We start from the raw sequence: 27752 nt of genomic DNA on the forward strand, positions 1-27752 counted from the left end.
ATTATTTCTCATGACTGCATTTTTGTATCTCACAATTACAACTTAATATCTCACAACTGCAAATGTAGGCCTATATATGATGAGACTATTTCTCACAATTTGTATGTACAATTATTTTACTCAATAATACAATTCTTTGAGGAAGCATGCTTTTGTGATGTTCCTTCTTGATCTTATACCACACTATATGATAAAGTAAATAATTCCTAAGAATTATGAACCATTGACAAAATAGAATGATTTCTGAAGGATCATGTAACACTGAAGATTGGAGTAATGACTGATAAAAATTCAGCTTTGCATCACATAAATAAATTATATTTTAAAGTTTAAATTATATATGAATGTTTTTTTTTCTGTATTTTTGATTAAATACATTAAGCATACACTTCTTTCAAAATCATATCAAAATAGAAATTTGCCAAACATTTGTAAACAAGTTGTAGAATGTCAAAAGTGTAACATCAAAATAAAGTGTAACCCTCATAATTGTGCCTGTATCCCAAAGTTATGTTTTTCTCATGACTTATACTTCCTATCTCTCAATTGCTATTATTTTTGACAATTGTTACAATATTTCTCATAATTGTGACTTTGTATCTCACAACTGCATTTTTCCTCATAATCGCGTAATTCCTCATAAATCCTCATAATTTCCTCAAAATTGTGAATTATATCTCACAATTGTTACTAGTTTTGACAATTGCAACTTCAATATCACAATATTTTATTTTTCATAGCTGTTATGTAAAATTATTTTATTCAATAATACCATTTTTTGTTGTGTTCCTTCTTGAGCATATAACTTTAGATCACAATTTAGATTGGCGTCCAATTCTCACTATTAACTAACTAAACTTCCTCAAACTCCTAATTACTGCTTATTAATAGTTAGTAAGGTGGTAGTTAAATTTAGGTTTTGGTTAGGATTAAGGATGTAGAATATGGTCATGCAGAATAAGGCACTAATATGTGCTTTAGAAGTACTAATAAACAGCCAATATCCTAGTAATATGCATGCTAATAAGCAACTATAGTTAATAGACAGAATTGGACCCTAAAAGTATTACCGAAAAAATGTAATCGTTCAGCATCGCATTAAACGTACGCTGTTTTTCAGATTCAATACCAGGCTTGTCAGTGCATCAACTTGCATTTTCTTCTAACACATCTGTCTCATCATACATTTTGCCTTTACACAAAGGTGCTCACTCACTGTGATTGAACCGAAGTCATTACATTACCGCGAAGCATTTGGAAAACGCAGACCTCTGCATGGAGCCCAAGAGCCCGTCAATTCAGTTGTATATGCTTATTTTTCTATCTCAGTCAGCAGTTTACTGAATAAAGCTGCACCCAACTGTCAGAGTAAAGGACAGTTAAGAGAACCTCTCAGCACAAACTACAATGATAGATATGTTCTTTTTTTCATTTGCTGTTTTCCCCCCCTGGATCAGTCAGGAGGTTTCACCAGTTGAGTTCTATGTCACACGAAAAGCCGTGTTTATCCTTTTCTGTACCGATCACCGACCAGCTTTAATGTTTCTCTAAAAGGAAACCAACTCTATCATCCTGGGACCCAGGAACAGACTTTTGTCCACTGTAGTCACATGTCACAACCAAATGTTTGGAGGTTTCACCATGAAAACAACTTATCCTTGGTCTTTATGTAGCACTCTTATGAAAATATGATAATATATTGTAATTATAATTTAAATCAGACATTTTGGGAGACACAACAAGTGAATATGGAAATAAATTAAACATCAATATTCCTATGAAATATTAGATATTATTATTAAAATGTTGCTAATTATTACTCCAATTATTAAACTTTTTTTTTCATTAAATGTTGCTCCAAGAACACATTAATGTGCACATTAGATACAGTGTATAGATACATTGCATAATTTATGGCCATTTCACCCACATATTGCATAAAGTAAAATTGTGCTGTATCAATTAATTCCGTTATATCTTTCATAACATAGTTGAGAATCATCTTTATACAAATTTTAGTTCAAATAAATCCTGAACCCCCAAAATGTATTGGTGATTGAAAAATAAATCCCATTGTTTTTGCCTATACATATAATTTCATGTCATTTAATTTTTTTAACAACTGAGTCCTTGTGTCCACTACAGAGGATATAGCATTACATATTTTTTTTTTTTTTTTTTTACAATTTGTTTCTTATGTTCTAAGACATGGAAAAAAAACGAAAAAAATAAATTAAAAAATCTGGGTCTCAGAAGGATATGGCAATGTCAAAGGGTGCATTTACCTGCATGTGGTGTGTATAGTTAGATCTGGAGTAGACTGACAGATCCACACTCCTCATCACCACTCCTTTTCATCTTCCTTGTCAGGTCGCCATTTCTCAAAAGGGACTAGTATTTTGAAACCGCTCCCTGTCAACTTAGATGCGAAAAGGAGACAAGAAATGAAAACACTCATCTGTCTTGCTTTCTGTCAGCCTGCCCAGACAACACTGGCCAAACAATGTATAAAAAGCCGCCAAATTCCTGGTTTCTGTGCAATGTGTGTGCAGCAGCCATGGGCACTTGCCCGGATGTGTTTTGAATAAGTCTGAGGAGATGAGAGATCCCAGCAGGAGCTTTGAGCACCACAGCCGCCTTCCCAATTAATGCATCAGCAGCCAGCACATTTGTCCACATTTCCTATCAGCACGTCAATACATTCTTAGCTGTCTTCAAAAAGGACATTTGTGGCTTCCTCAAAGTCTCCAATAACACTGTATGGACAAGTGAAAGCATAGAGTCATTGATATGTTTGATTGTTAAACAATAGGTTCCTCTTGAATGTCTCCATTCATATTTTTTTTTTTTAAAGCACAGAACATTCAGTCAATGAGCAGACCATCATAAAACAGTGATTAATCTTTACATCCTCGGCTGAATGAGATGAAAAGATGGACTATAACCGAAATGATGAGGCAAAACAGATGCTATTCCATAAAAAAGGACAGACCGGCCCTCAAAAAAGCCAATTTCGGTGGAATTTTATGTCTTTTTAAGGTCTAAACTATATACCTTAAAGACCTGTTCGTTCTTTTGCAATGAAAGCACATTTGGTCTCTTCTCCAAAATGTATGGCATCAAATTATGATCTGAAAAACACAAAGCTTTACGGGTAACTCACATTCTGCATGCACTGACTTTAACAGACCCAGAAGTATTCTCAGTGTACATAAGGTTTGGTACACAGTGAAGAAAAAAAAAAAGATTGCTTCTGAGTCTATAAGATATTATACCAGCACAAAATATAACTGGCAAGACACTTCCATTGTGGTGACCATGGTAACAACTGATCTGTAGTACATCACTGATGCTGCTAACAGGTACACATCATCAAGGGCTGAATGACACCGGTAATGACTGGTCACAGTGTCTCTTATGACAGAAAGGTGAGATGATCCAACAGTTCTTCTGGTTGGTGTTGTGAAAACCAGCTATTTGTGTTCCAGAAGTCTCTGTATAGACAGTGATGTAGTTAATGGAATTTCATCTTTATCTATATCTTCTGGTTGTTTAACAGGGCAGGTTAAAGCAAATTTTGTGTTCCCACTGTCTCATCCAAACATAAATCAGCAATGTATGTTTCAGTCATCAGATAATTTACTGCCTGAGGATCCTCTGATTATCTTGAGGCACACATGCCACTGTTTAACCCGAGGAGGTCTATAACACCTGGAGAGAGCTGTCCATTAAGCATTCTCATTCATCTCAATGGCAGGTGATATGGACAGAATTTGTGGCACAGTTATGCGATTCTAAGATTTTGAGAATGCAAAAGGGCTTTTTATGGAGAAATGTTAATCTCACAAAGAATATAGTATTTTGTAAAGTATAAAGTAAATACATTTTCATGAGATGAAAATTAAAGCTCTGCCAGAGAAGTGACCTGTTAAGCATTTATAGAATAATGTTATATTACATTTTGTGTATCATCGTGTGGTGTGGTAACTTTTTCGTCAAAGACTGGATTTGAAAGCACATACTGTATATTTATAACATCATAAGATTTTCAACAGCAAACAAGGATCAGAGAGTGAACTGTAGATAGATACATACAGTATAATGACTGGTAACATGTCACAGGTTAGCGCTGAGATGATCCAGACACTTATTTAAGGCTGACTGACAAACACACACAAACACAAGCACACACACACAAAACAGTTGAGACTTCTATTGTTATATACTGAGCTCTGCCCTAAACTCTATTCCACTGAAGGGGGTGGATTGGAATCCACTGCTGCTTCAATGTATCTGTAATGAGTGATTATAATCAAGGTATAAATCAATATTTCTCCTTCTAAATATCAAATGAGTTGAATGACTTTTAGTAGATTTTACTTTGTTATAGAAGTTACCAGTGTGATTACTGAAATGTTCTTTTCATGTATTCTTTAATGTCTGTATTTGATATCTGAATGCAGTAACAGTGCTTGCTCATTTAGCCCGGCTTCCAGAAATGTAATAGAGACTTTTAGTGTTTGAGAAAGGTCTTCAACGTGTTAAAACATATAGGGGTCATTGAAGCCAATAGTTTAAGGGACCATTTCTTTGTTAAAGCCTTACTTTCCAGTTAGACTAAAGTGTAGCTCTCCTTGAGAGAAAGAATGCATTATCTTGATGTTTTGAGAAAACTCTCCTGTTAATAGTTAGAGCCTGGCCAAATCCAACCTTGGAAAAGCTGTGTGTCGGTGTGTGTGTGTTAGAAGACCTTGGTTACAAGTTCTGGCATTATTGGAGATTGACTGAGTTGTTGTTCTGGACATGCTGGCGCTCTGAGACCTGGAAGGTCACGACGTGCCTAACTTCAGGGTCCGAATGTCAGCTGCCTAATCGATGGAGATATGCTTCAGTCTATCTGTATATGTGTGGAAAATGAGTATGTTTATCTATGTCTTAGCCAATCAGAAACTGCAACCTGAAGCAAGGATGTAGCTTAGACCTTGGTGTAGGGTATAACTGCTGTGATCTTTGTAACTGTAAGGTGTGCGGCCTACAAACTCCTGTGTGAGTCTTGAAGCTTCAGTAAAACTTTTCTTCAATTAATTATAATTCTGACTTCTTTCAAACATCTGGTCCTTGGGTCCTAAACTGTTACCCCCTAACACCACCAAGCTTAAACGCAACCACAAACTGTTAATTAAAACATCATTGGCATGTTTATATTTAGAAGAAGTTGTTTTTGGACTTGTATTCTTTATGTGAAAAGTATATACTCTCAGTATTTATATTTATATAAGCCTTGGGTACTTTGAATATAAACTACAGTTACACTATGGATACTGTACAAGAACTAAACATTCATGAGGGCAAATGCATAGTAAAGGCTTTAAAGCTTATACCTCTATGAATTATGGATCAAGCTATCAGTCTTGGGACCCCTGGGGCTCCAATAAGGTCCTGCAGTGGGTCTGTGGACAGATATATAAAACATGATTTAAAAAAAACCTATTCTATTTAATATTTTAAAAGTATCTCTCAGTGTGTGATACATTGTGTACTGTTAAGCATTGTAGAAGTTGTTTGGGGTCTGTAAAGTTTGTCAGTACCAACACTCCCTATACACAGAGTATGCGTGATCGCAAATTCAAAAGCGAAAGTGAAAAGCGAGCAGGCATTCAAAAGCGATTTCAATACATTGCATATTGATAGAGGCTGCCTGCTAATTAAAGGGCCTATACACAGAGTATGCATGATTGTGAAAGGTTTGGGTTGCTAAGTGACTGTATTGCTGGTCATAAAGTGTGTTCCTATAGGTGGAGATTTATATATTTTTAATATATTTTTAAATTCTTTATAAGATGCCATTTTAATTTGACGAAGATGAGTTTTCTTGCTGCTAATATTAACATTCTGAGAGGCAGAGTTTGAATATAAATTGCAGCAGTGTATAAGTCAAATCATAAACAAGAATGATTATCAATGCATGAATCAAACTTTAAACAGACAATTGAGACGGTTTATATGTGGCAAGATACATTGGCATTAAAGGACAAGTTCGGTATTTTACACTTAAAGCCCTGTTTACAGATCGTATCTGATGAAATAGAACGGTTAAGATTAAAATTTGGACACATGCTCCTGTCCCGAGAATTGTAGGTTTATTTCGCTTTTGTGGACCTATTTTGCCAAACGCGTCACACCCGTGATTCTTCCGTTGAGAGCTTGAATAATAGAAACTCCAGCCCAGTTGGTGGCGATAATGCACCTTTGCCAATTGCAAGCAAACCACGGGCATTTCATTGAATACACAAGAAGCAGAAGAAGAAGCGGCGGAGTAATACCGTAAAGGTGCTGCCGTCTCACATCAAGTCCTACAAGTCAATGGAGTTGGAATGCATCTTTTTCAGCGATTTTTGAGGGAACATATCAGTGAACACCCCTGACCACTCGGTGAGTTTCACGTCTTTGTAAACGAAAGTTTAATGTGTTTTTAGGAAGGAATCTTCCAGTGCACATAGACAACCATTGTGGGGGTGTGGGGGGGGGAAGCGAAATAAACCTAAAATTCTCGGGACAGGAGCATGTGTCCAAATTTTAATCTTAACCGTTCTATTTCATCAGATACGATCTGTAAACAGGGCTTTAAGTGTAAAATACCGAACTTGTCCTTTAACTACTTTCCCACACTTGACTACAGCATCTCACGGGAGATGGATCACGTGTGCTCCTGAGTCTTTACTTCGGTTGGTAGTCGCAGAATTTTATCACTACTCATTTGCATAAAGTGTTCTCAACTGCGTTACATCACTGAACATGCCCACAATGCAATGGCAAAAGTTGATATTTTCATGTTGCTGGAAATTACTAACTCTCATTGAAAATGAATGACTTCAATTCTATTTGTCACTGCAAATCCCTGAACGCCCCTTAAGGCCCCAATTTACTTCAGCCAAAATCGACAGGCAAAGTCGAAGAACTGCTGTGACATGATTTCAAATAAAATCAGGCCAAAACTAAGTTCGAGTTGGTTTTGGGAGTTCGAAACAGCTTGCCAAAGTGAACTCTCTGGAAAAGTTTGCTACAGCTGGTAAACACCTTTGTACTATCATTGGTCCGTGGTGATTACGTTATAGGTAGGTGTGCGTGGAGGCTGTGAGTATATGGGGGCCTTTAAAACTAGTCAAGCAAAAGATTTGTTCTCACACAGAGCGACTTTTATGCATTGTACACTTGTAGACTTAAGCCAGGTTCACACTGTAAGATTGTGGCCGTGATTTGGCCATCTGAGACAAATTTCTATGAATCCTAAAAGATTAGGATTATCTAAGCCAATCCTAAGCCAAAATCTACTTATTCACCGACATATGATTAATGACCATTGCGAACAAATTTAACCTCAGACGAAATTCTGTCAGTGTCTGAAGTTTTGAGGCGCAGTTTGTGGCTTCTCCTACGATTCAGACATGTCTGATATTCTCAGACTAGATAGAATCATAATCTGAAGCTAGCCTGTGCACAAAAATTGGTGCAAAAGTCGTGTAGGGTATTCAAGCTTTCAGATGTTTATGAAACTCTGTCCACATTGATCTGAACCAGACTGCAAATCAAGTTTTTTTCAGATCATAAATTGTGTTTATATTCTGTTGTACATCCATAACCTTGATAGCAACAAATACAAAATCGCAAGAGAAATGCCATGCAGATTCTTGCCAATCAACTAGAATGAATGTTTCTAATAGCCCATAAATTGGAAATGATAAATAATAAATGCTGTGAAGAAATCTGATTCATCAATGCGAGGACTCAGCTGATCAACATTCTCATTATAAAGTAATTGGTTTCTCTATTAAGCCATGTGACCTTTTGGTCCTTTCATAAAACAAAGTGTGGATGTAATCCTTCAAAAGCTCTGAGCAAGAATCTACATTCAACTTTTACAAACTGGCTCGGAAAAGAAGAGTTTAACCTTTGTATCACGCCATCAGACTGTACGCCTTAAACGATCCCTTCACTCCAGGATGTTGGCTGTCATTTTGTAATAGTTTTAAAGGGTAAAATTAGCAACTGAATTCCAGAAGGACAACAGCAACATTATCCTCTTTAATAGGAGAGCACCAAGTCTCACTAAGATAATTACATCATTATCTGTCTATCAATCACCATTTGGTGTTGGGAAAATTACATAAATCCCAAAGCTCAGGAAATATGAAGTACATCACCTTCCCTGAATTATTTACCAGCTTGAGCATTTGAATAACACTGAAGCTTGATGCATGATGAAAAAGCCATCCTCACTTCATCATGTTTATTACGGTTCCTATAGCTATGAACTTCTCTGAAGACAGACATGCACTGTATGAGGCTCTTGATAAAAAGGATCCATTTATTTTCTTTCTTTTTTTTCAATGCTCACCTTTCTCACCTTCACAGCGAATGAAAAAAAAAAAACAGAGTGCAGTAAGCTTTTTTATGTGTGTGTGGTTTTAATGGGAATGGAGGTGGAGTACAGGCTTTTCCTCATATTTTGAGTGTTTTACTGTAGCATATTTATCTCAAAGTTAATTTACTTTAAATATTCAAACATAAAAAAAAACGAAATATGAAAGAGAAAAGGCCCCATTGCAATAAGCAGATTTACTGACCTCAGTGTCTAAGTTCTGTCCATACGATTAATGAAAAAGGTTGTTATTGCGCACACAGAAAAAGAGGGGGGGGGGGGGGGGGGGGGGTAGTAGTAAAGTTCGTAGAAAAGTTGTACTACGAACTTTATTAGGACATGCTATTAATCTTCAAACATATTTAAAAATATATATTAAAATTGAATTTGAAATAGTTTATACGTTTAGTGAAAAGCACAGATTTAAGGGATGAAAAATGTACTGGTTTTCAACTGATATGAGATATTATATATATATATATTTCACGTTATGTTTTTCCTGTATTTTTTATCAAATAAATGCAGCTTTGGTGATATATACTGAGTATATATGTATATATATATATATATATATATGTATAAATTCATATTTATTTGTATAGTGATTTTCACAATACCATTTATTAAAGCAGCTTTACAAAACATGCATGTTATACAATTTAGTATATATATATATACCTATACTGTACATACTCTGTAAAATTGCCTATTTAATCATTTTTAGATGGCTCACTGAAAGTTGAGCTTTTAAAAGCTATTAATAGTTATATTATAATAGTTATAAATATATATATATATATATATATATAACATAATATAATAATCGGTTTATGGGTATTGGTCATAATTTTAATATCAGCGCATCCAAACAGATTCTCAGGCAACATATGTATTTTTCCTTCAACACTAGTTCTCTTTAGTTTGAGACAAATTAAAGGTGAAAACAGAAGTAGCATGTAACCTTGGACAGCAAGCTCAGTAAAAGGAGAAATAGTGTAAAATCACCAGATTCATTTCTTGTCATAGCTTTTCATTCCCAAAGACGCATCATCATCATTCTAGGTCACATCCTGTGCAGCTCAGACACAACTAACGTCATTCAGACAGGAACTGACCAGCAGGTTAAGGACAGCAGCTGGGAGAAGATATTACTGACATGAATTTGGATTGATCCCGAGACCTGTCAGGGACAAGCGATACTCATACTCATGACACACTGTGGGAAAGTGCACCAACACGTACAAACTTTTTTGGCTGTAAAAGGTCAAGTACAGCTATTGACCAAAGAATCTCAAGCACTAAGCCTTGTGAAGCCTTCAGCGGATTGAGGGGAGTGTGACAGACCTGTGAATTGAGAGACACGATGAATGACACCCTTTGTCTTACCTTCATCTTTTCATCTCACCGCTGGGATCCTGTGAGAATAAAGTGTGTCTTTTGCCGTCGACGGTGGCTGTCAAGCACCTCAATTCTGAGAATCAGTCAGCTGCAGGGAAAAAGGAAATAAAGACAACAATGGATTACGAGAAAAAAAACGGAAAAGTGCCTATCACTTCGGGAAGAACCGGCAGCTTCCCACTGGTCGTTTTTGTGGAACAAGATCTCCTAGCACGTGAAAGAGATATTCCAAGTGCCGGTGTTGTGCAAAGCCATTTAAATAACAAACAGAGGAGTATTGGCCCTGACTTGGCTCATTGACCAAATCTCAATATGTGCCATGCACATGAATTCATATTTGCGTGCCTCCTCTTGTCAGAGTGTTTTCAACCTTATATCAAAGACTATTCCCAATTTGTTTCTGCAGATCGAGCAATCTGGCACGGCACTGATTGGAATGTTAATAAAAACGCCCCAGAGGGTGACGTTGTGTAATGAATACTGAGCGGCAGCAGGCAGGACACCGGCTAGGTGTCTAGCACACATTGACGCGCTCGTACACACACAGACAGCCTCAGGAGACTCCTCCGGGACGCAGTCCATCAAACCACCTTACAGACTCCAGAAGGTGCATGCTTCAAATAAATAAGTAAACATCCCGGATACATCATAAAACACACACACTGACAAGCAGGAAGAACGTCAGACTCGCTCAGCTCCACACAAATAGCCCAATTAGCGATCGCATCAGGTCGCTACGGGAGAGGGATCACGAGGAGGGCGAGAGGTGGGCATTGATTATGGGTCCCTGCAGGACTGAGGCCTGGGATCTGAAGTAAATTGAGCCCTGGCCTGATTCCATGTAGCAGCCTCAAACTCTCAAGCACCCAAGGGAGATCAGAGCCTCCCACAGCGAAACTTGGATTGTGAGGCGAAAGTGAGCGGAAAACAGAGATAATGATCCAATTTCTTAAGGACCATCAAAGGAATTCTCTATCTGGTTTTTCATGGCCTTTGTAATGTGGACGCTCTTTGAGGATGCTGAATGTGCTTAAGCTGTAGATGAATAGAAAATTCTTTCCAAATTTGTCTGTTACATACTTTACGTTACACATTAATCGGTCATTCACATAGAACTCATTCTTGCATGCATATATATATATATATATATATATATATATATATATAACATGAGATACAGCTTGAATTATAAAAAATAACACCTCCTCACATGTGGCCAAAAAATGGCATTTTATACCTCCCTCTCCCAAGCTTCTTCTAATTGGCTTACTGAGTCATACATATTTTATTAGAAGAAATTTTATTAGAGAAATAAGAGTCATCTGAATGGTGTTACATACATGAGATGAAGGCTGAATTCATAATAGTTTTCTATAAAAATAAAAATAAATTATATACAGTATGGTGTGGGTCATCCTCAATGTATTTTGCCATGCTGAAATTGCGTGACCTGCAGTGTATCACTAAATGATAGAGAGAATCTACAGATTAGTGATGCGACGTGCAAAATTTAGACAATGGAACAAACTTGTCATCATGCTTTACAGAGACATTGGGCGAATCATTACCTGTACAGCCAAATAATCAGAAAAGGTCTAAAGAAAGACTTAAACAAGAAATGAGCGTAAACATCGGTACAGTCACAGATGTTCATCTAGTGCATGTTTACCTAGAAAAGCTATTGAAAAGCAGTGCAGTGAAGGACAAAAATGCCACTAAAAGCAGCACAATGCAACAGCCAAAGAAAACAAAATTAGATGTTTTTGAAACAAAAACATCAGATGTTTGCCACCTATTACCTACATAAGGAAACAGAAGTTTGTGCAGTTTTTGCACATGTAATTTGTGGTCAGGTTATAGCAAGTATACAATCTTCTTTTACATGGTACAAGACCAGAGGAGGTGTGCAATTTGGGTGAAGAATGTGTTCCACCATCATGGGAGTGTAGAGGTTTTGTGAAGGAGATTCCATACCGTGCTGTGATGTTGCCACCAGGCATCACACTTTTTGACTGACTGAAGGGAATAAGGAGAATCATACATTTTGTAGAATGTTTAGGTAAGAGCGTGTAGAACGGTAGGTGGTTCAATATGCTACCTTCTGAGCCTAAAATATAATGCTGACAACCAAGAGGGCTGTGACATGGCTTCTCTTAGACTGATTGAAGACGTGCTGCTGCATTCTGGATCACCTGTAAAGGCTTGATAGTGCTAGCTGGAACGTAAGCTAGTAAAGCATTGCAGTAGTACATAAATCGTGCATGTGACTGGATAACAAAAAATTTAAAGATTTGCACCAAATCAAACTTTGTAGAGCAAATTCATCACTCACTCTATCATCTAGAATATAGTTTCCCAAAATGAGATTTGCAAACCCCTAAAGGTTCATTAGCTTATGAAAAGGTAATAATGAATTAAATCATAAAAATGTAAATTAAATCATTTTAAAATAAAAGCAAAATAAATCTAAATAAAACATTTACTAAAAAAGATTAAATATTTTGTTTCCCTGCATGACATGTAACCATTAACTAACATCAGAGCTGTGAACATGAAAATTATGTTGTTAAATTATGAAATATTAAATTAAAATCTCAGAGTACTTATAGTAAATATTTTAAATCAAAGGCGTTTGGCTGACAAAAAGTTTGGGAATCTCTGATCTATCCAAATAAGGCAACATGAACAGGTTTTGTGACAAACAAAACAATGCAAAATAAATAAACAACAACAACCCAGACTACATTAAATATGGGCTCACTTTCACAGAGGGTAAACTTGAGCAGTGAATTACTGGCTGCCGAAAACAAGAAACCATAAAAATTCAAGAAGCATCAAACACTCAAACAACACAGACAAGTCTATATCATGATAATACCTTGAGGTTTGCTATTGGATCACTATGTGATGTTTAATATAACAGAGTTGAGAAACACCAGTGTGGAATCACCGGCCTATTTAGTGTACAGTCAGTGTGAAGCAATTCTGCCCTCATGTGGCAATCAAAAACTCAGCCAACCAGCTGAAGAAGAAAAAGAAAAAAAAATTCACAGTGAGAGAAGATAACACTATACATATGTGCAATCTAAAAAAAAGCTGATAGGAGAGGGAAAGGTAGAAAACAAAATCCTGCAATAACAATGCAATGTTTTCTCTCAGAAGTTAAAAAGCTTCTAGCCCCGTTTTATTTGACGGTTTTGCATCTCTTTTCTCAGAAGAGCTGGATCTTAACACTTGAATCACTTGCGTCTGATTTGCAAATGAACAAAAGAAAGGCAGAAGCAGAGCCATATAATGATTTATTTTAGAAGCAGGAAACATTGATTGAACGCTGGTGGCAAAGAAACCAATACCACCGTGGCTGGCCTACTCATGCTCTGAAATAGATTGTTAGAATCTTTGACATTCTATCTTGTTGTTTTAGTGAGTGGCTCTGAGTGGATCGTGATTCACCAAGCACCAAGGCGAAACACATTGAAAATGCAATGGAAGGATAATATCAGACGCTTTGCCTTGTTGGCATATCACTTGCCTGAGGAAATGTGTTATTATGCCACTGTTGTCGGTGGGCCAGCACACTACAGGTGGCATTATTGTGGCACAACTCACGAAATTGGAAGTGCCCTCACTCTGCCGAGAATATGAAACTGTAATTGGAACAAAACAGACTCACAAAACCATAAACAGCACTGCCTGTGGCACTCCATCTTGTGTGGCGGCCGATAAGAAGGTGCATTTGTCCAAGAGATGAGCTGAGTTGAGAATATCCAGGGAAAGACAGTGATGAACATCCCTGCTTTGCTTTCCACTCTATTGACTGTGAGTGAAGGTGGTCGACGTTAACCTACCGCCACTCCCAATCCTTATTAATCTCCAACAAGAACCAGGAAGAATCCTGTGTGCACCAGAAATGAGAAACTGCTACTCCGCTGAACAGAAATGCTATACGGGTCTAATCTATCATGTGGAGTAGTCATGACTCGTATATGCACATTGCACATCCAGTAGCTGAAGATAAACAGACCCTTTGCACTTACAGATATTCGTGGTTGATGCAAATGGAACATATGCAGAGAGAAACTGCATAACATTTCCTCCAAAACATTTAGGTTAGATGAGTTACATTGTACTTTGTAAGTTGTAATATCCTATAACTGCCTTTTGGAAATTAAAGTCCCATTTAACCGTTCACAAGCCAGTGAAGATGTTAGCACTGCAGACTCTAGGTCATAAAAGCTATTATAGTCTGCATTCAGAGTACACGAAAATTGGATTTCATACTATTCAGCTAAACAATCACTCCAAGGTGATCCCTTTTCAAGCTGCCATAATTCTGCTCATATAATTCCCTTCGGCACAAGCACACACCTACTAGCCATAGTTTGTTATGCCATCCCTTAAACTGTAGAGGAAATACTGCCTTCAGGGACAGGAATGAAGCATGCAGCTCATCTCTTAAGCACATTTAACGGCTCGTTACCCCACCGCTCGTTTCAGGCAACACGACACTCCTTGGTCAGGTGCCATTCTCTAATGTGCTGGAAATGAGCCATGAGCCTCAACAGTCCTTAGACAGTGAGTATGGCGTGCTCAAGGGGCCATTTTGTCCGTTCCGAAAGGCGCGCAGTAGTGCCTTAAACAGGAAAAGAGCCAAAACTTCTACGGTTGCATTTGCAATTAACAACGCCCTGTTTAGTACTGCTAAAACATGTAAGGATAACATAAAGGGAATTAATTGTACATTAAACATGGGGCTTCAAATGTGGCAAATGAAATACTAAATTAATAAATTCATTTTTGACAATTTACTGCATTTCCGATTTACATTGAAAAGACTTCTGCCAGCCAAGGTTATTTGCCACTAGGATGAAAAAAAAACAACTCAAAGAGCATTCCAGGAAAAGTGAAACCTCTAGTGTAGAGGGTACAGAAAGGTTTGGACCACAGGTATTTGAGGAAAACTAGCTCTGATGGAGGTGAAGAAAAATGGTTTGGGTACATTAAGAAACATTTAATGGCAACGATTTACAGTAAAAAAAAAATATATATATATATAACTTTCTGGAAAATCTGGAAAATTCAGACATGAAATGTATAATATATCTGAACTGTAATAAATACTTCAATGAAGCCAACATATAACAATTATTTTGACATCTGTCCTCATATGTACAAGGCAGAAGAACCTATACAGCAGAATCAAGGGGCTGCTGGTCATCATGTGACGTCATCATAAGAAACAACCGTTTAGAAAGCTCTGGACCAACTCTGCGGGTTGTAGATGTCACACCCTCTCCGCGACGAATGAGTACATCTGACAGCAGACCAACTTTTTCATGCTCCGATTTGCACCGTGCATATGCCTAAAGTAACAAATATACATAAAAACTAAATCTCAAACATAAAATGATTTACAAAAAAATGTGCCATTTGTTAATTTGTTTGCCGATAATGGGTTGGCTCTATGTTGTTAAGACACTTCAGAATTAAAAACAGATTTAACCTGAGCAAGGAGGCGAGGAGACGGGTAGGCACTGAGTATAGCACTGGCCATATCAGGGCTGACACGGTTCAACTGCTGTATTTGTCTCTTCCAAACTTGCAGAAGGCCTTTCCCTGTGCGGTCCACCTTCTGACCCCCTGCCCACTCACTCTCCAAACAAAATGTGAACCCAGTCTTCTCTCGCTCCCGCCTGGGAAAAATAAACATAATCAAAAGTAAGAAATAAACAGCATAGCTAAAGATACAGCTGGTTGGAAAGCGATACATTTGGAAACAGTGTCTTCCCACTCACTTGAACGGAGCCTCGGCTACTGCTTTGGTTGACATGGTAATATAATCAGTGAAGTCCTTCCAGGTAGAGAGGAAGCGAACCTGCACACCAGTTTGCAGCTGCAAGTCTACCAAAGTCTGATAGACAGGTGAGAGAAGAAAGACTGATTTGAAGCAGAGGACCTCAAATACAGCCATGAATTTATTTTGACTGCCAAAGAGGTGGTTCAGCTTACCTCCTCAACCTGCACTCGCGAGACCTCTGGAAGCTGATTGATATCGCCTTTCTTTCTTCGCTTTTTCTGCCCTCCCTGAAGTCCCACATTCTTTTCCTCGCCTAGCACTGCCTCACGGAATTTCTTCTGACATTTTGAATTCTGGGATCTGCAAAAGAGCATTTTTAATGCTAAATTAAGCAATTATAAACGTCATTAGTTTGTCAAAATAAATCATAACATGCATGTAAATCATAACATGCACACTTTAATACTGTGAAGCTGCTTTGATACAATCTGTATTGTGAAAAGCGCTATACAAATAAACTTGACTTGACTTGACATGTACTAATGCAAATTTTTGTTTTATGATTTGTTTGTCTTTAAAGTCATTACTGGTTAATTCTTGGGTAAAAAGCACCATAAACATCTTAACATTGAATATAAAAAAATAAAAAAATCCAGGTTAAATACAACTGACACTCTCAGTACGTCACTCACCTGAAGTACTTCTCTATGTCAATCACGACCAGACTGAGGGTTCTGCCTGGGTTCCTGCTCATAAGTCCTTGGATCCAGGTGGTCAGAGATATGCCGCTTTCGGTCCATACACTGTTGCTTTGCCTCTACGTTAAAAACAGAAAAGCACCACAAAGGAGAGAAAGTGTTTACCATTAATTTCCTAGACTCTGGGGGCCTGCCATAGTCTACTCTGTGCTGCCAGTTTTACAATGAACTACAAATATAAAAAAATGTATCTTAATAACATAAAAGGTATCTAACGGTGTTTTGCGCCAAACGAACTAAAGCTGTCAAACGAAATAAAATCAAAAGCACAATATGGCTTTGTGCCCTAATCAAATCGCAAAAGACTGTGATTTAATTAAAAAAGTATATACAGTGGTGGTCAAAATTGATGGTACCCCTGATAAATATGATAAAAAATGGCTGTAAAAAATAAATCTGCATTGTTTATCCTTTTGATCTTTCCTTCAAAAAATTCGCAAAAATCGAACCTTTCATTGAAGTAAAAGAATTGAAAGTGGGGGGTAAATCACATTATGAAATAAATGTTTTTCTCCAAAACACGCTGGCCATAATTGTTGGCACCCCTAGAATTTTTTATGAGAAAAATATCTCTGAAGTATATTCCCAATAATATTTACCTTTTTTAGCACACCAGGGTGACTAGGAACATGAAATTGTCCAGCAATGACTTCTTGTTTCACAGGAGTTTAAATATGAGGAAACACAAAGGCCAAATTCCCTTAATCATCCATCACAATGAGTAAAACCAAAGAATATAGTTCTGATGTGCAGCAAAAGATTGTTGAACTTCACAAAATAGAAAGTGGCTGTAAGAAATTATCTAAAGAATTGAAAATCCCCATTTTGACCATCAGGGCAATAATTAAGAAGTTCCAATAAACTAAAGATGTTACGATTCTGCCTGGAAGAGGACGTGTGTCTATATTGTCTTAATGGACGGTGAGGAGGAAAGTTTGAGTGGCCAAAGACTCTCCAAGGATCACAGATGGAGAATTGCAAAGATTAGTTGAGTCTTGGGGGTCAGAAAGCCGAAAAAATTTTTATCAAACAACCCCTACATCACCTCATGTTGTTTGGGAGGGTTTCAGGAAAAATGCTCCTCGCTCCTCCAAAAATAAACTCCAGCATATTCAGTTGTCAGACACGACTGGATCTTCAAAAGGGACCGGATTCTATGGTCAGATAAAAAAAAAAAAAAGGGCTTTTTGGCAGCAAACCCAGCAGATGTGTTCGGTGCAAACAGGGATGAAGAGTACCCCATGTCTACGGTTAAATATACTGCTGGATCTTATATGTTGTGGGCCTATTTATTTGCTGGAGGTTCTGGACATCTTGTTCAGATACATGGTATTATGGATTCTAGCAAATACAAACAGATAAAAAATCTAAACCTGACGGCCTCTGCTAGAAATCTTATAATGGGCCGTGGTTGGATCTTCCATCAGGACAACGGTCCAAAACAAACATCAAAATCAACACAAAAATGGGTAACTGAGCACAAAATGAAGCTTCTGCCATGACCGTCCCAGTTCCCTGACCTGATGAGTGGAGTGAACTGAAGAGAAGAAGCACCAACATGAACTTGTGAATCTGAAGAATCTGGAGAGATTCTGTATGGAGGAATGGTCTCTGATCTCTTGTCAGGTGTTCTCCAAACTCATCAGGCATTATAGGAGATCTGTTATCTTGGCAAAAAGAGGTTGCAAAAAGTATTTAATAACAGGGTGCCAACAATTATGGCCAGCGTGTTTTGGAGAAAAACATTTATTTTATAATGTGATTTACCCCCCACTTTCAATTCTTTTACTTCAATGAAAGGTTAGATTTTTGTGAATTTTTTGAATGAAAGATCAAAAGGATAAACAATGCAGATTTATTTTTTACAGCCATTTTTGATCATATTTATCAGGGGTGCCATCAATTTTGACCACCACTGTAGTCTGTTTGCGCTGTGTTTCAAAGCAAAATACAAACTTGATCCAGTGTTTTCTGTTTCTCGGTACGGTTCAGTTCACAGGGAATGGCCCTGTTCCAAATGGCACCCTAAAACACTCACTGTCATAGTCCGCACTTTGTTGACGTAACACCGATTTGACTGTCGAGTAGAAGTCTGCCGCGGAGCTTGCTTCAGTGCGGGCTTGGCAAAAGTGAGCATTGAGGGCGGATATCGACCACAAAGGGATATCTAAGGGATATCTAATGCTCGCAAGCATGTTTCAAAGTTGCAATGACGTTGCTGCCTGGTTCAGAAACCTCTCGGATTTTATAAAAGATTTGTGTTCCGAAGATCAACGAAGGTCTTACAGGTTTGGAATGACATGAGGGTGAGTAATTAAACACAGAAATTTCATTTTGGGTGAACTAAGCTGAATTTTTGCCATCCGGTGGTTTAAAAGAGAAAGTCAAATGTGCCTTTTATCCCGGTTCGCCTTTAGCCCGGTTGTACCCTACTATTTTAGTACTATTTAACAGTGCATTCGTTTTACAATATATGGCTATTAACTGTCATAATTTACTGTCATAATTTATAATATAACATTTTATAAAATAAAATTATTAGTATTATTACATTCTAATTGTTTGGCTTCCTAAAACACAGGTGTGAATGTAATGTAGACTGAGACACTAAATCACAACTAAAAAGTTGTCTTTAAAGGTTAAAGTTCAGGTACAAGTCAATTCACAGACTTTTTTCTGAGCTCTTAAGAGTCGGAGCTCTTAATTTTGAACTCTCAAAGGGCACCAGATTGATGAATTTAACTTTAAAATGTACACAATTTTGGGACTTGTCACCGGACCCAAGAGGAAATGAGATTCACCCCCCAGTCTCACAAAATCCTGTGGGAAAAACTATGCTGTCAAAATTCTGGGACATGCATTTCTCAAAGATTAAGAAACTGGACACTTTAAAGACCTTATGGATCATTTTTACATGATTGAGAGATGATCCCGTAATTTTATTCATTATTCTTAATTGCTCTGACTCTTCTCGAAAAGGTCATAACTGCTGTTTTTTCTGCTGCCCTTTCGGCCACAAAGCTCTTTTAATTTCATCTTCAGTTGCCACATCATACAAAAACGGCAAATCCAGCACATCAAATAATTATTCTATTATGGTTAATTAAGCAATCATAAAGGTCCAATAGGAAATCACACCATGCCATTACCGTACCGCGGAGCATAATGTGCCTACCTTGCAGTAGTTGTTAATCATGGTCACAAAGTCATCCACTGGAACTTGAATTACAGTATGTGAGTCTGGAATGGACATAATCTCACCAGTCTGCAAACAAAACAAATTAACTATAAAACCAAGTGTAAAATTATTTAGATCAGTGGTCCTCAACCTTTTTGACTCCAATGCCCTTTGTTTGAGACACTCAAAATGCTTCCCGTCTAAGCTAATATATAACTCTGGGTTTCTGGCACTTCTAATGTGATAAAACAATCAAAAAAATATGACGTCAGTTTAATGCTGTTTAATTAAGATTACAATATGTTAATAAAACTTTTTATATACATTTATAAATAACTTTAGAACTTATTGGTGCTCCCCTAGAAGTTTGCCACGGAGCCCTAGTGGGAACCAGCCCCCAGGTTGAGAACCAATGGTTTAGTTGTTCCTAATTTCTGGCCAGATTTGAGATGCCACATAGATGTTTAAGCATCTTCTTTATCTACAAACGTTAGATAAACATCTTATAATGCTATATTCATGTATTTGAAAGATTCAGATTCATTGAGATTCAGTATCTGTATTTATGACATTCAACAGTAAATCCTTGGGTGACATATTGCAGATAAGTGATTATTCGGCAATTACATCATCCAAACAAAAATGTTTGCATTTAATTGTTAATACTCATTTCCCTTATTTTTACATTTCAGCCGTTTACACCTGGTATTAAGATGAGTTTTGGTCGATCGGATCACATGTAGACGTTTACACCTGGTGTTTTAATCCGTCTCTTTTGTCCACTTTCAACCACTTCTGTCCTGATTTATTTTGAGGTGAGAGTCTATGGCAGGGGTCTACCAGTGCCTGATTGGAGGTAGCTCGCCAAGGGGCCGTTCACATATTGCGTCTTTTGCGCACTCGAGTACGTTATTTCAAATGTAGGCGCGCGGCAAGCAACTCGCTCATTTTTACCAGGCGCAGCGAGATGAAAAAAATCGCAACTTTTCAGAATGCCGCAAGGGGCTAAAACTGTAAATGTTTTAGCTACTAAAGCTTTTTTGTCGTTGTGGAGACGCCACGGGAAATTGGACCGAATTTTACTATTAATAATAAAAGATAAGCTAATGTGCATTGTAAATGTCAGTAATTTATCTTTTTTGACTCATTCTTTTTATAAAAATTATTTTTAAAAAATTGTCAAAACTTAATTTGAACTTCTACATGTTAGTAGATAACATGTTGCAAGACACTCCTTTAAAATTTGGCCATAATTTTTAATGTTATTATTTTAATGTTTATGTAAACAAAAAGAGCATATTGATGCTAATTTTATTTGTTATTTGCTGGTTTTCGACATAAAACTTGGTGAATTGATTTCAATTGTGTAGTATTAGTGCTTTTTGAACAGGATTCTGTGATAACCGTGATCATTTTGGTCACTATAATCATGAAATGGAATTTTCATGCCATTTCATCTCTAGTTATGATCAACTATATTTTTGTTTTTACAGTATAATATGCAATTTTCTATAATTTTTTTTATCTCTGATTCTGTTCTTTTCTGACATTTAAGAGTGACATAGGCCTACAAAAACTCTTTTAGGTCTAAAACAGTTTGGATAGTTGTTAAAATGAGAGTTATGAGACATTAAGAGATTTAAGTATTGTATTACATGAGTAGCTCTCGGCCACTTTCATTTTTAAAAAGTAGCTCTCATATGAAAACAGGTTGGAGAATGTCTATGGGCAGGTAAATGTATGGACTTTTTCAGATCTTGTGGACAAAATAAGCTCACGCAATTTACATGTGAACGTAACCGGGGAAAACGGAGATCATCAGCTTTCGTTTCTGCTCTAATAGCCGCAAGACCAGCCGAACGCTGTGAGTGTGTGTTAGAAATCAGAAATGGTGAGAGAACATTGTGCTTGGTACGATTTTCATCTTCAAACCAAACTTAGGTTTTCAGCCGGCAAAGTTTAAATCTCGTGTCGTCTGGCTAGTCAGTAGGTGGAGAGTAGGTGGTCTTTTGGGGCTGTTCGAACACATTCGACCACATTACCACACTACAAAAGCAATCCGGTCAAAAGTGTTTTCAACTACCTCTGGATGTGGTCAAAAGTGGACAAGCTCAAAGCGTTTTAGACCCCGTTTACACCTGTATTTAGCGCCGTCCACTTGTGATCTGCTGATCAACCAAAACGCATCTTAATACCAGGTGTAAACAGAGCCTTAGATTACCTTTGCCATTTTATAACACTAACTTACAGTTATTCTTTAAATACACTAGAAGAAAACAGTGTTAAATTTAATCTTTAAAAAAATGTAATGCCTGATGAAGTTCATGAGAACGAAACATTGCTAATAAATATTTTTTGATACTTTTTGCAAGTATTGATATATTGTACGGAATTTCCTTGTTTTTTAGAATTTTTTTTGGTCTTCTCTTCTATGCACCTATCTATTACGTGCAGTTGTGCGATGGTAATTGTTAATTGATTAATTTTAATATGCAGCCATAACAGGAAAATTATTGATTTATTATAATTTTCAGCACTGTCTGCACCTCAAAGCCAATGACAAGGAATATGGGTAAAAGTTGCATTTGTATGTAAGAGGGGCTGTCGTGCCTGTGGGCAGGGTGAGCGTCTAGCCCAGGTGACACTACGAGGAAGAGACTGCTTCTCTATGGCACAGTTGCAGCCCATTGCGTGCAGGGAAGTCAGGAGAGCACCGCCACCTTCCAGCTGCAGCAGGCCTATGGGGGAGAGACAGCTAATCAATACTAATCCATTCAGCAAATGCAGCTTAATACCTCATGCCAATGCTTTTTAACAACTCGGGTAAAGTACCAAAGCGCACCGAACACTGAAAGAAACTGTGACAGCAGAGATGAGCACTGCCACCTACCTGGGTCGACCGTCACCACCATGTGTTTGATGCACTCCTCTGGCCTCAGGGCTTTCACAGCATCAGTCAGAGCTTTCTTCTCCATTCTCAATCTCTCCTTCTCTTCCTGCTGATGCTCTCGGGTTGCTCGTTTCCTCAGGGCTTCCTGTCTGGCAGCCTCCACTTCTGCTGGGGTTTTCTTGCGTTTGGCCAGGTAAGTGCCATTCTCTGCTTCAGGTGAAGGTTCTTTTCTGAGGTATGGTGCAGCGTTGTTTGAGCTACACTGGCTTGTTATATTTCTACAGATCTTGTTGTGTTCAACTGGCTGGGCCTCGGGGTTGATATGATGTGATGGAACATCTAAGATGTGTGAATATCCATTAGGAGTCACATTGAAAGCTCGAGTCTGCTCTGCAGCGGTGGCTACTGTACCCAGACCACGTTGTTTCTGTTTCAGTCTCACAGCTAAGGGAATGATGGCCTCCTCCTCCTCACTCTCACTACTGACCATCAACACGTCACTTCTAGCAGCTCCAGTGGAGGCGTGGACCTCTAGAGCTGAAACTGGATCAGCAACAGAAGCCACTTCTGAGTCTGAACTGTCTAAAACCACCAAGTTGGCCTGTCTGGATTTTGACTGTGAGAAATCGAACACAGGCAGCTCTTCTGAATCACTGGAGTCGCTGTCGCTTAGGAGGAATCCAGGTCTACTGATGCAGGTCATGCTGAGCTGTTATCCAAAGATCTGCAGTCTGAAGGAAAGTTCAAATTAAAACACATGCAACTTAGTCTCACCAATACAGATTTTCTGATATAGTTTAGATCTGTACTTGCCCTGCTGATATGTCTACTAGGGGTGTAACGATACACGTATTCGTATTGAACCCTTCAGTCTCAGTGAGTTTAATTCACACATTTAGTTCGAGTGTTGTAATTTTATGATGCAAGTTTAGCACTGCTGCAGTTAATTTTACAGTTTCCCCTGCATTATGTTGACTATTAGGGACAAGAAAATTGATTATTTGTCAAATTCGAATGACGTTTTAGTAATTTATGACAGTATGAGTTAATTTGTTGATTGATCGATCGTTAATCTAGTAGGGTAAATTATTTAATCCACTGAACACTGCTGTGGTAATATAAAAATACTCTCCCAACAGCATACTGTTTCTTTTGAGCCTAATTCCTGGTCAAATTAAAATTATATAGTTGTATATCACTTGTGATGATATTTTGTATAGATGTGGCCAGACGTGCAGTCTACCAGTAACATTAGAGCGACAGCACTACGAACGCCTAGCCTGGAAATACAGACCTAAATCTAAAAGATTTATGGTCTGGCGTCGACTAATGAAAATCGCCCAGCTCGAGGGGCGGCACCAAGCATGCATTTGAAAATCTCACTGCACGCAACTGGATAACACTACGACCAATCACAACAATAAACCCCATACGCTTAGCTACCAGCGGAGCTAACTGGTAGATTAGACTCTTACCATATCTGGTCGGCAAAACAGCAAAAACGTCCTTCTTGCAAAGGAACGATTCGAGCGGCGTCTTCTGTTCCTGTTTTAGATAAAAAGCCAAGTCTAACTCGTTTGAAAGCTGTTTCAAACAACTAGTGTTCATCCATAGCCATCTTGCAATGTTTACTAATGACTTCGACGTCACAGCGCTGTGTAGCTCGTCTCTGGCCCGCCTATATCAGATAACCCGATGTGATTGGTGCAGCTCAGATCGAGGGGCATATTTAATGAGCATCATTACTCGACACCAGAGTAACTCGCTGAGCAAATTCAACTTGTGCTCTCGCGAGAACTCTGGATTACCAGGGTAACGAACGCCCGCAAGCGACTTCACAGTACAGATAGCAACATACAGCAACAAAGTCGCTGGCGCGGTGAACGGGGCTTTACTACACAGTGCTACGAGATCCAGTAAAGAAAGCATTTGAATTCGCCACTGAAGTAAAAAAATCGCTGCGAGATCTAGTGAGAAACATTCACATTTCTCCGTTATTAACCGATCAAACAGCGCTTACGTGGAAACCAGGAGTAACATTGTGCCATGAATGAACTATCCAGTGTCCACAGATCTGCAACATTCACCATGGATTTACTGTAGTAACACTAATTCATCCATGGAAGTTTGGCAGGAATAGTAGGCTACAATGCTTTCAATAACATTACATCGGTTTTATTTCGACATTATGAATAAAATTGCTGCCCTCAAATGTAAATCTGAAATAAAATAAACCTTTGTTTATAACTACTACAATATTACATTTCATTTTTTTCAAGGAGCTGTCTTTGTTTTGTATGCTCCTAAGAAGAGTCAAGTGTAGCTCCATCACTGCTCAAAGTAAAAAATAATCATACTTTATGATGTTAGTTTTAATAATAAAAAAAAGGAAATTTCTATGCCATTTCTTTCTTTTTGCTTTTCGATCGAAAACGTATCGAATCGTGACACCAGTGTTATCGTATAGAACCGAACCGTGAATTTTGTGAACAGTTACACCCCTAATGTCTACCCTAAACAAAATAATATAAATGATAAATAAGTATGTGTGTGTAGTTTTATATTTATTTTATTTGTATTATTACAACATAAAACTATATAAAATATATTTTCTTTTTAGCAACATAGTATTTCATTTATTATTTCACAAACTGTTTATATTACCTTCAAGTTTTCTTTTCTTATATATATATATTTTTTTATATATATATATATATATATATTTATTTGCAGCTGTAATTTATCTCCAAAACGGATTCACAAATGTACAGACAAAAATTATATATACTGTGAATTGTTCACCAATTTTAACCCATTCTCAATAATCTGTCAGTAAGCTCGGCAACTTGTGATATTAAAATCGGAAGAATTCACAACCATGTTTATTAGCCTATATCACAGACAAAAAGAAGAGTTGCTACAGACGTTAATAGCCTTCTACCACTGTAAAATCATACTATTAAATTGGGATTTCCTTCAAACGGTGTCAGAATATGGCGTTTTGTTTTATCTCGTTAAATTACATAGATGGATTGGATAATATCAAGCTAACGCGTTACCACAGTTTAAACATTGTACAAACAAACACTGTAGTAACTAACTTACGTTGTTTTAGTAAGAAAATATGGTTACTTTACCAAACAAATTACATTAATATTTTGTTAAAACAGGGCCATCCAAAGTGCGGATTTCACAATATTCAGTCACAACCACGAACAGAAACTACGCGTGTGACTCCAGACAACTATATTATACATTCGCATACACGAACAGAAACACTGCAGCAAGTTTCCAACCTAATAGCTGCTAGCAGACCACAAAAATAGCAAGATACAAATGCTCATGTAACTCAGCATCCTCTCATACCCTTCTACTGTAGCAGTAAATATGCAATATTTACAAACTTTACATTTTTCTCTCTACTCACGCCAGCCAAACTCTCCAGTTCGCAGCTTCGCGGGTTCTTCTGAAGGATCACGGGAGCGCGCCCGTTGCGTCACACTCACGTCATTCAAGATGGCGGCGCTCGCGTCCTTGATGCTACAATCCAGAGCCTGTAAGTAGAATGACAGGTTTTAGTTTTTTTTTTTCAATTATATCACGTATAATGTAAGTCATGTTTGAATAATAGTTGCTGATGTGGAATAATGTAGCACTTTATCTTTTAGCGTTTTGTAATGACAGTGCGAGTTGGTTGTAGCATGAAAAGCCACCATTTCCTAACAGCACAGTGAGCATGTCTGAAATGTTGACAGCAGCTTCAACAGAGCATAAACTTACTGATCTTACTACGTCTTATGTTTTGTTCATGGCAATGCAGAGCGTTAAGGATTAGGTTGATTTAATGCAGAGAACACAACAAATTCATGGTTATGACGTGAAGAAAAGGTTCAACATCCTTGTAATGATGATTTCTGCTGATTTTTTAATGTGTCTTTGCAGGCATTCTGTTCAGTCAAACACCCACAGTTGTACTGACGAGATTTGCTTCAAAGAAGTCAGGAGGAAGCAGCAAAAACCTAGGAGGGAAGAGTGCTGGCCGCAGATACGGTTTCAAGAAACAAGATGGTACTTTTTGACTATTGAACTTGATATGATATTAGAAACACAGTGATTTTGTGTGCGGTTTTTACTGTAGCTAGGGTTTGTATAAATGTCTCTTTCTGTCCTCCATTATCTCGCATAATATCACATGTTTTGTCTTTCCTTTTTTTAAGGGAACTTTGTACATGCAGGCAACATCCTCGCAACACAACGCAAGGGTCTAATGCGCTGGCAACCTGGAGCTCATGTAAAATATCTTCCTATGAATAACTGTTATATAGCTATAGCTATGTCTGATCATGCAAAGTTAACATGTGTTTTATTTGTTGTAATTTTATACAATTTATTAATGTTAGTTTCTGTTGACCAAAACAAATGTTTGATATTTTTGTACTTTTTTTATATTTTATTATTTTGTGCATCACAGTTGTTTTACTTTTAACATTTTGCTCAAGTACCCAAACATGTACAAGCATACAATGACAAGGCAAAAGCAGCATATAGCATATTTTAGGATGGAAGTCGCTTTGATTAATTTTTGAAAATGATTTTATTCAATGTTTTATTTGAACATTTCATAGTGTCCAAAAGTCTGAGATCACTAGTAAAACTATTTAGCTTTTTTCTAATTAAATAAAGCACAATTTGTTCATTAAAAATTATATTATCAGTGTGACTATGTAATTTTACATCATAATGCTGCTTTGTTTTTAAATTTCTTAAAATTCTAAAACTTTATTACCATACAATTATGTAAAGCTGGAAATAGCCTTCATTTCCCTTATCTGAAATTAATCTCTCATTGTCTGTCCTCACAGGTTGGTATTGGAACCAACAAAACAATTTATGCCCTAGAGGACGGTATTGTCAGATTCACCAAGGAGGTGTACATTCCTCTACCACGAAGTGCCGAAGCCAGGGATGTGATCCCAAAACTTCCCAAGGGTGCCGTTCTGTACAAGACCTTTATTAATGTCATTCCTACAAAACAGGAGAATAAATTTACTCTAGTGGACATGGTATAAAAAAGACTTTCCTCAGCTTCAATTTGGTCTGGATTTTTTTCCCCACTGGTAATCCACCCTGGGATATTTTGATACTCTCCACTCAAATGTGTCTGAAAATTAAGATGGATAATATTTAATTTCTTTTTATTTGTACAGTCACTGTATGTTCTACTCTAATAAACATGTTTACTTAACACCATGTGACTTTATTATGTTCAATACCCTGCACTTTATATCATAAAATACAAATTAATTTATATT

General features: G+C 37.4%; 2 protein-coding genes and 1 long non-coding RNA gene across 5 annotated transcripts in view; 1 reads left to right on the forward strand and 2 right to left on the reverse strand.

The window, feature by feature from the left end:
• Positions 1–27752, reverse strand: part of LOC309484729 — a 318851-nt gene that overhangs the window by 261043 nt on the left and 30056 nt on the right. The gene's annotated exons all lie outside the window — the stretch shown is intronic.
• eme1 (essential meiotic structure-specific endonuclease 1) lies at positions 14608–25934 on the reverse strand. Of its 3 annotated transcripts, XM_082152323.1 has the most exons (10): positions 25868–25884; positions 23916–23985; positions 22441–23171; positions 22161–22288; positions 19548–19637; positions 16307–16431; positions 15827–15974; positions 15613–15728; positions 15321–15510; positions 14608–15180 (listed from the first exon to the last, which is right to left on the reverse strand). In XM_082152323.1, the coding sequence occupies exons 3-10, from the start codon at positions 23141–23143 to the stop codon at positions 15004–15006; spliced, it is 1677 nt and encodes a 558-aa protein (XP_082008449.1). In that variant the 5' UTR covers positions 23144–23171; positions 23916–23985; positions 25868–25884; the 3' UTR covers positions 14608–15003. The 3 variants fall into 3 exon arrangements, with proteins under 3 accessions (XP_082008449.1, XP_082008448.1, XP_082008447.1); XM_082152322.1 differs by lacking the exon at positions 23916–23985 and having other exon boundaries at positions 25868–25934; XM_082152321.1 differs by lacking the exon at positions 23916–23985 and having other exon boundaries at positions 25850–25899.
• Positions 25875–27685, forward strand: mrpl27 (mitochondrial ribosomal protein L27). The gene is made up of 4 exons (XM_082152324.1): positions 25875–25996; positions 26383–26508; positions 26658–26731; positions 27303–27685. The coding sequence occupies exons 1-4, from the start codon at positions 25957–25959 to the stop codon at positions 27507–27509; spliced, it is 447 nt and encodes a 148-aa protein (XP_082008450.1). The 5' UTR covers positions 25875–25956; the 3' UTR covers positions 27510–27685.

The sequence above is a fragment of the Leuciscus leuciscus genome, assembly GCF_965113295.1.
Source record: "Leuciscus leuciscus genome assembly, chromosome: 21".
Taxonomy (NCBI): domain Eukaryota; kingdom Metazoa; phylum Chordata; class Actinopteri; order Cypriniformes; family Leuciscidae; genus Leuciscus; species Leuciscus leuciscus.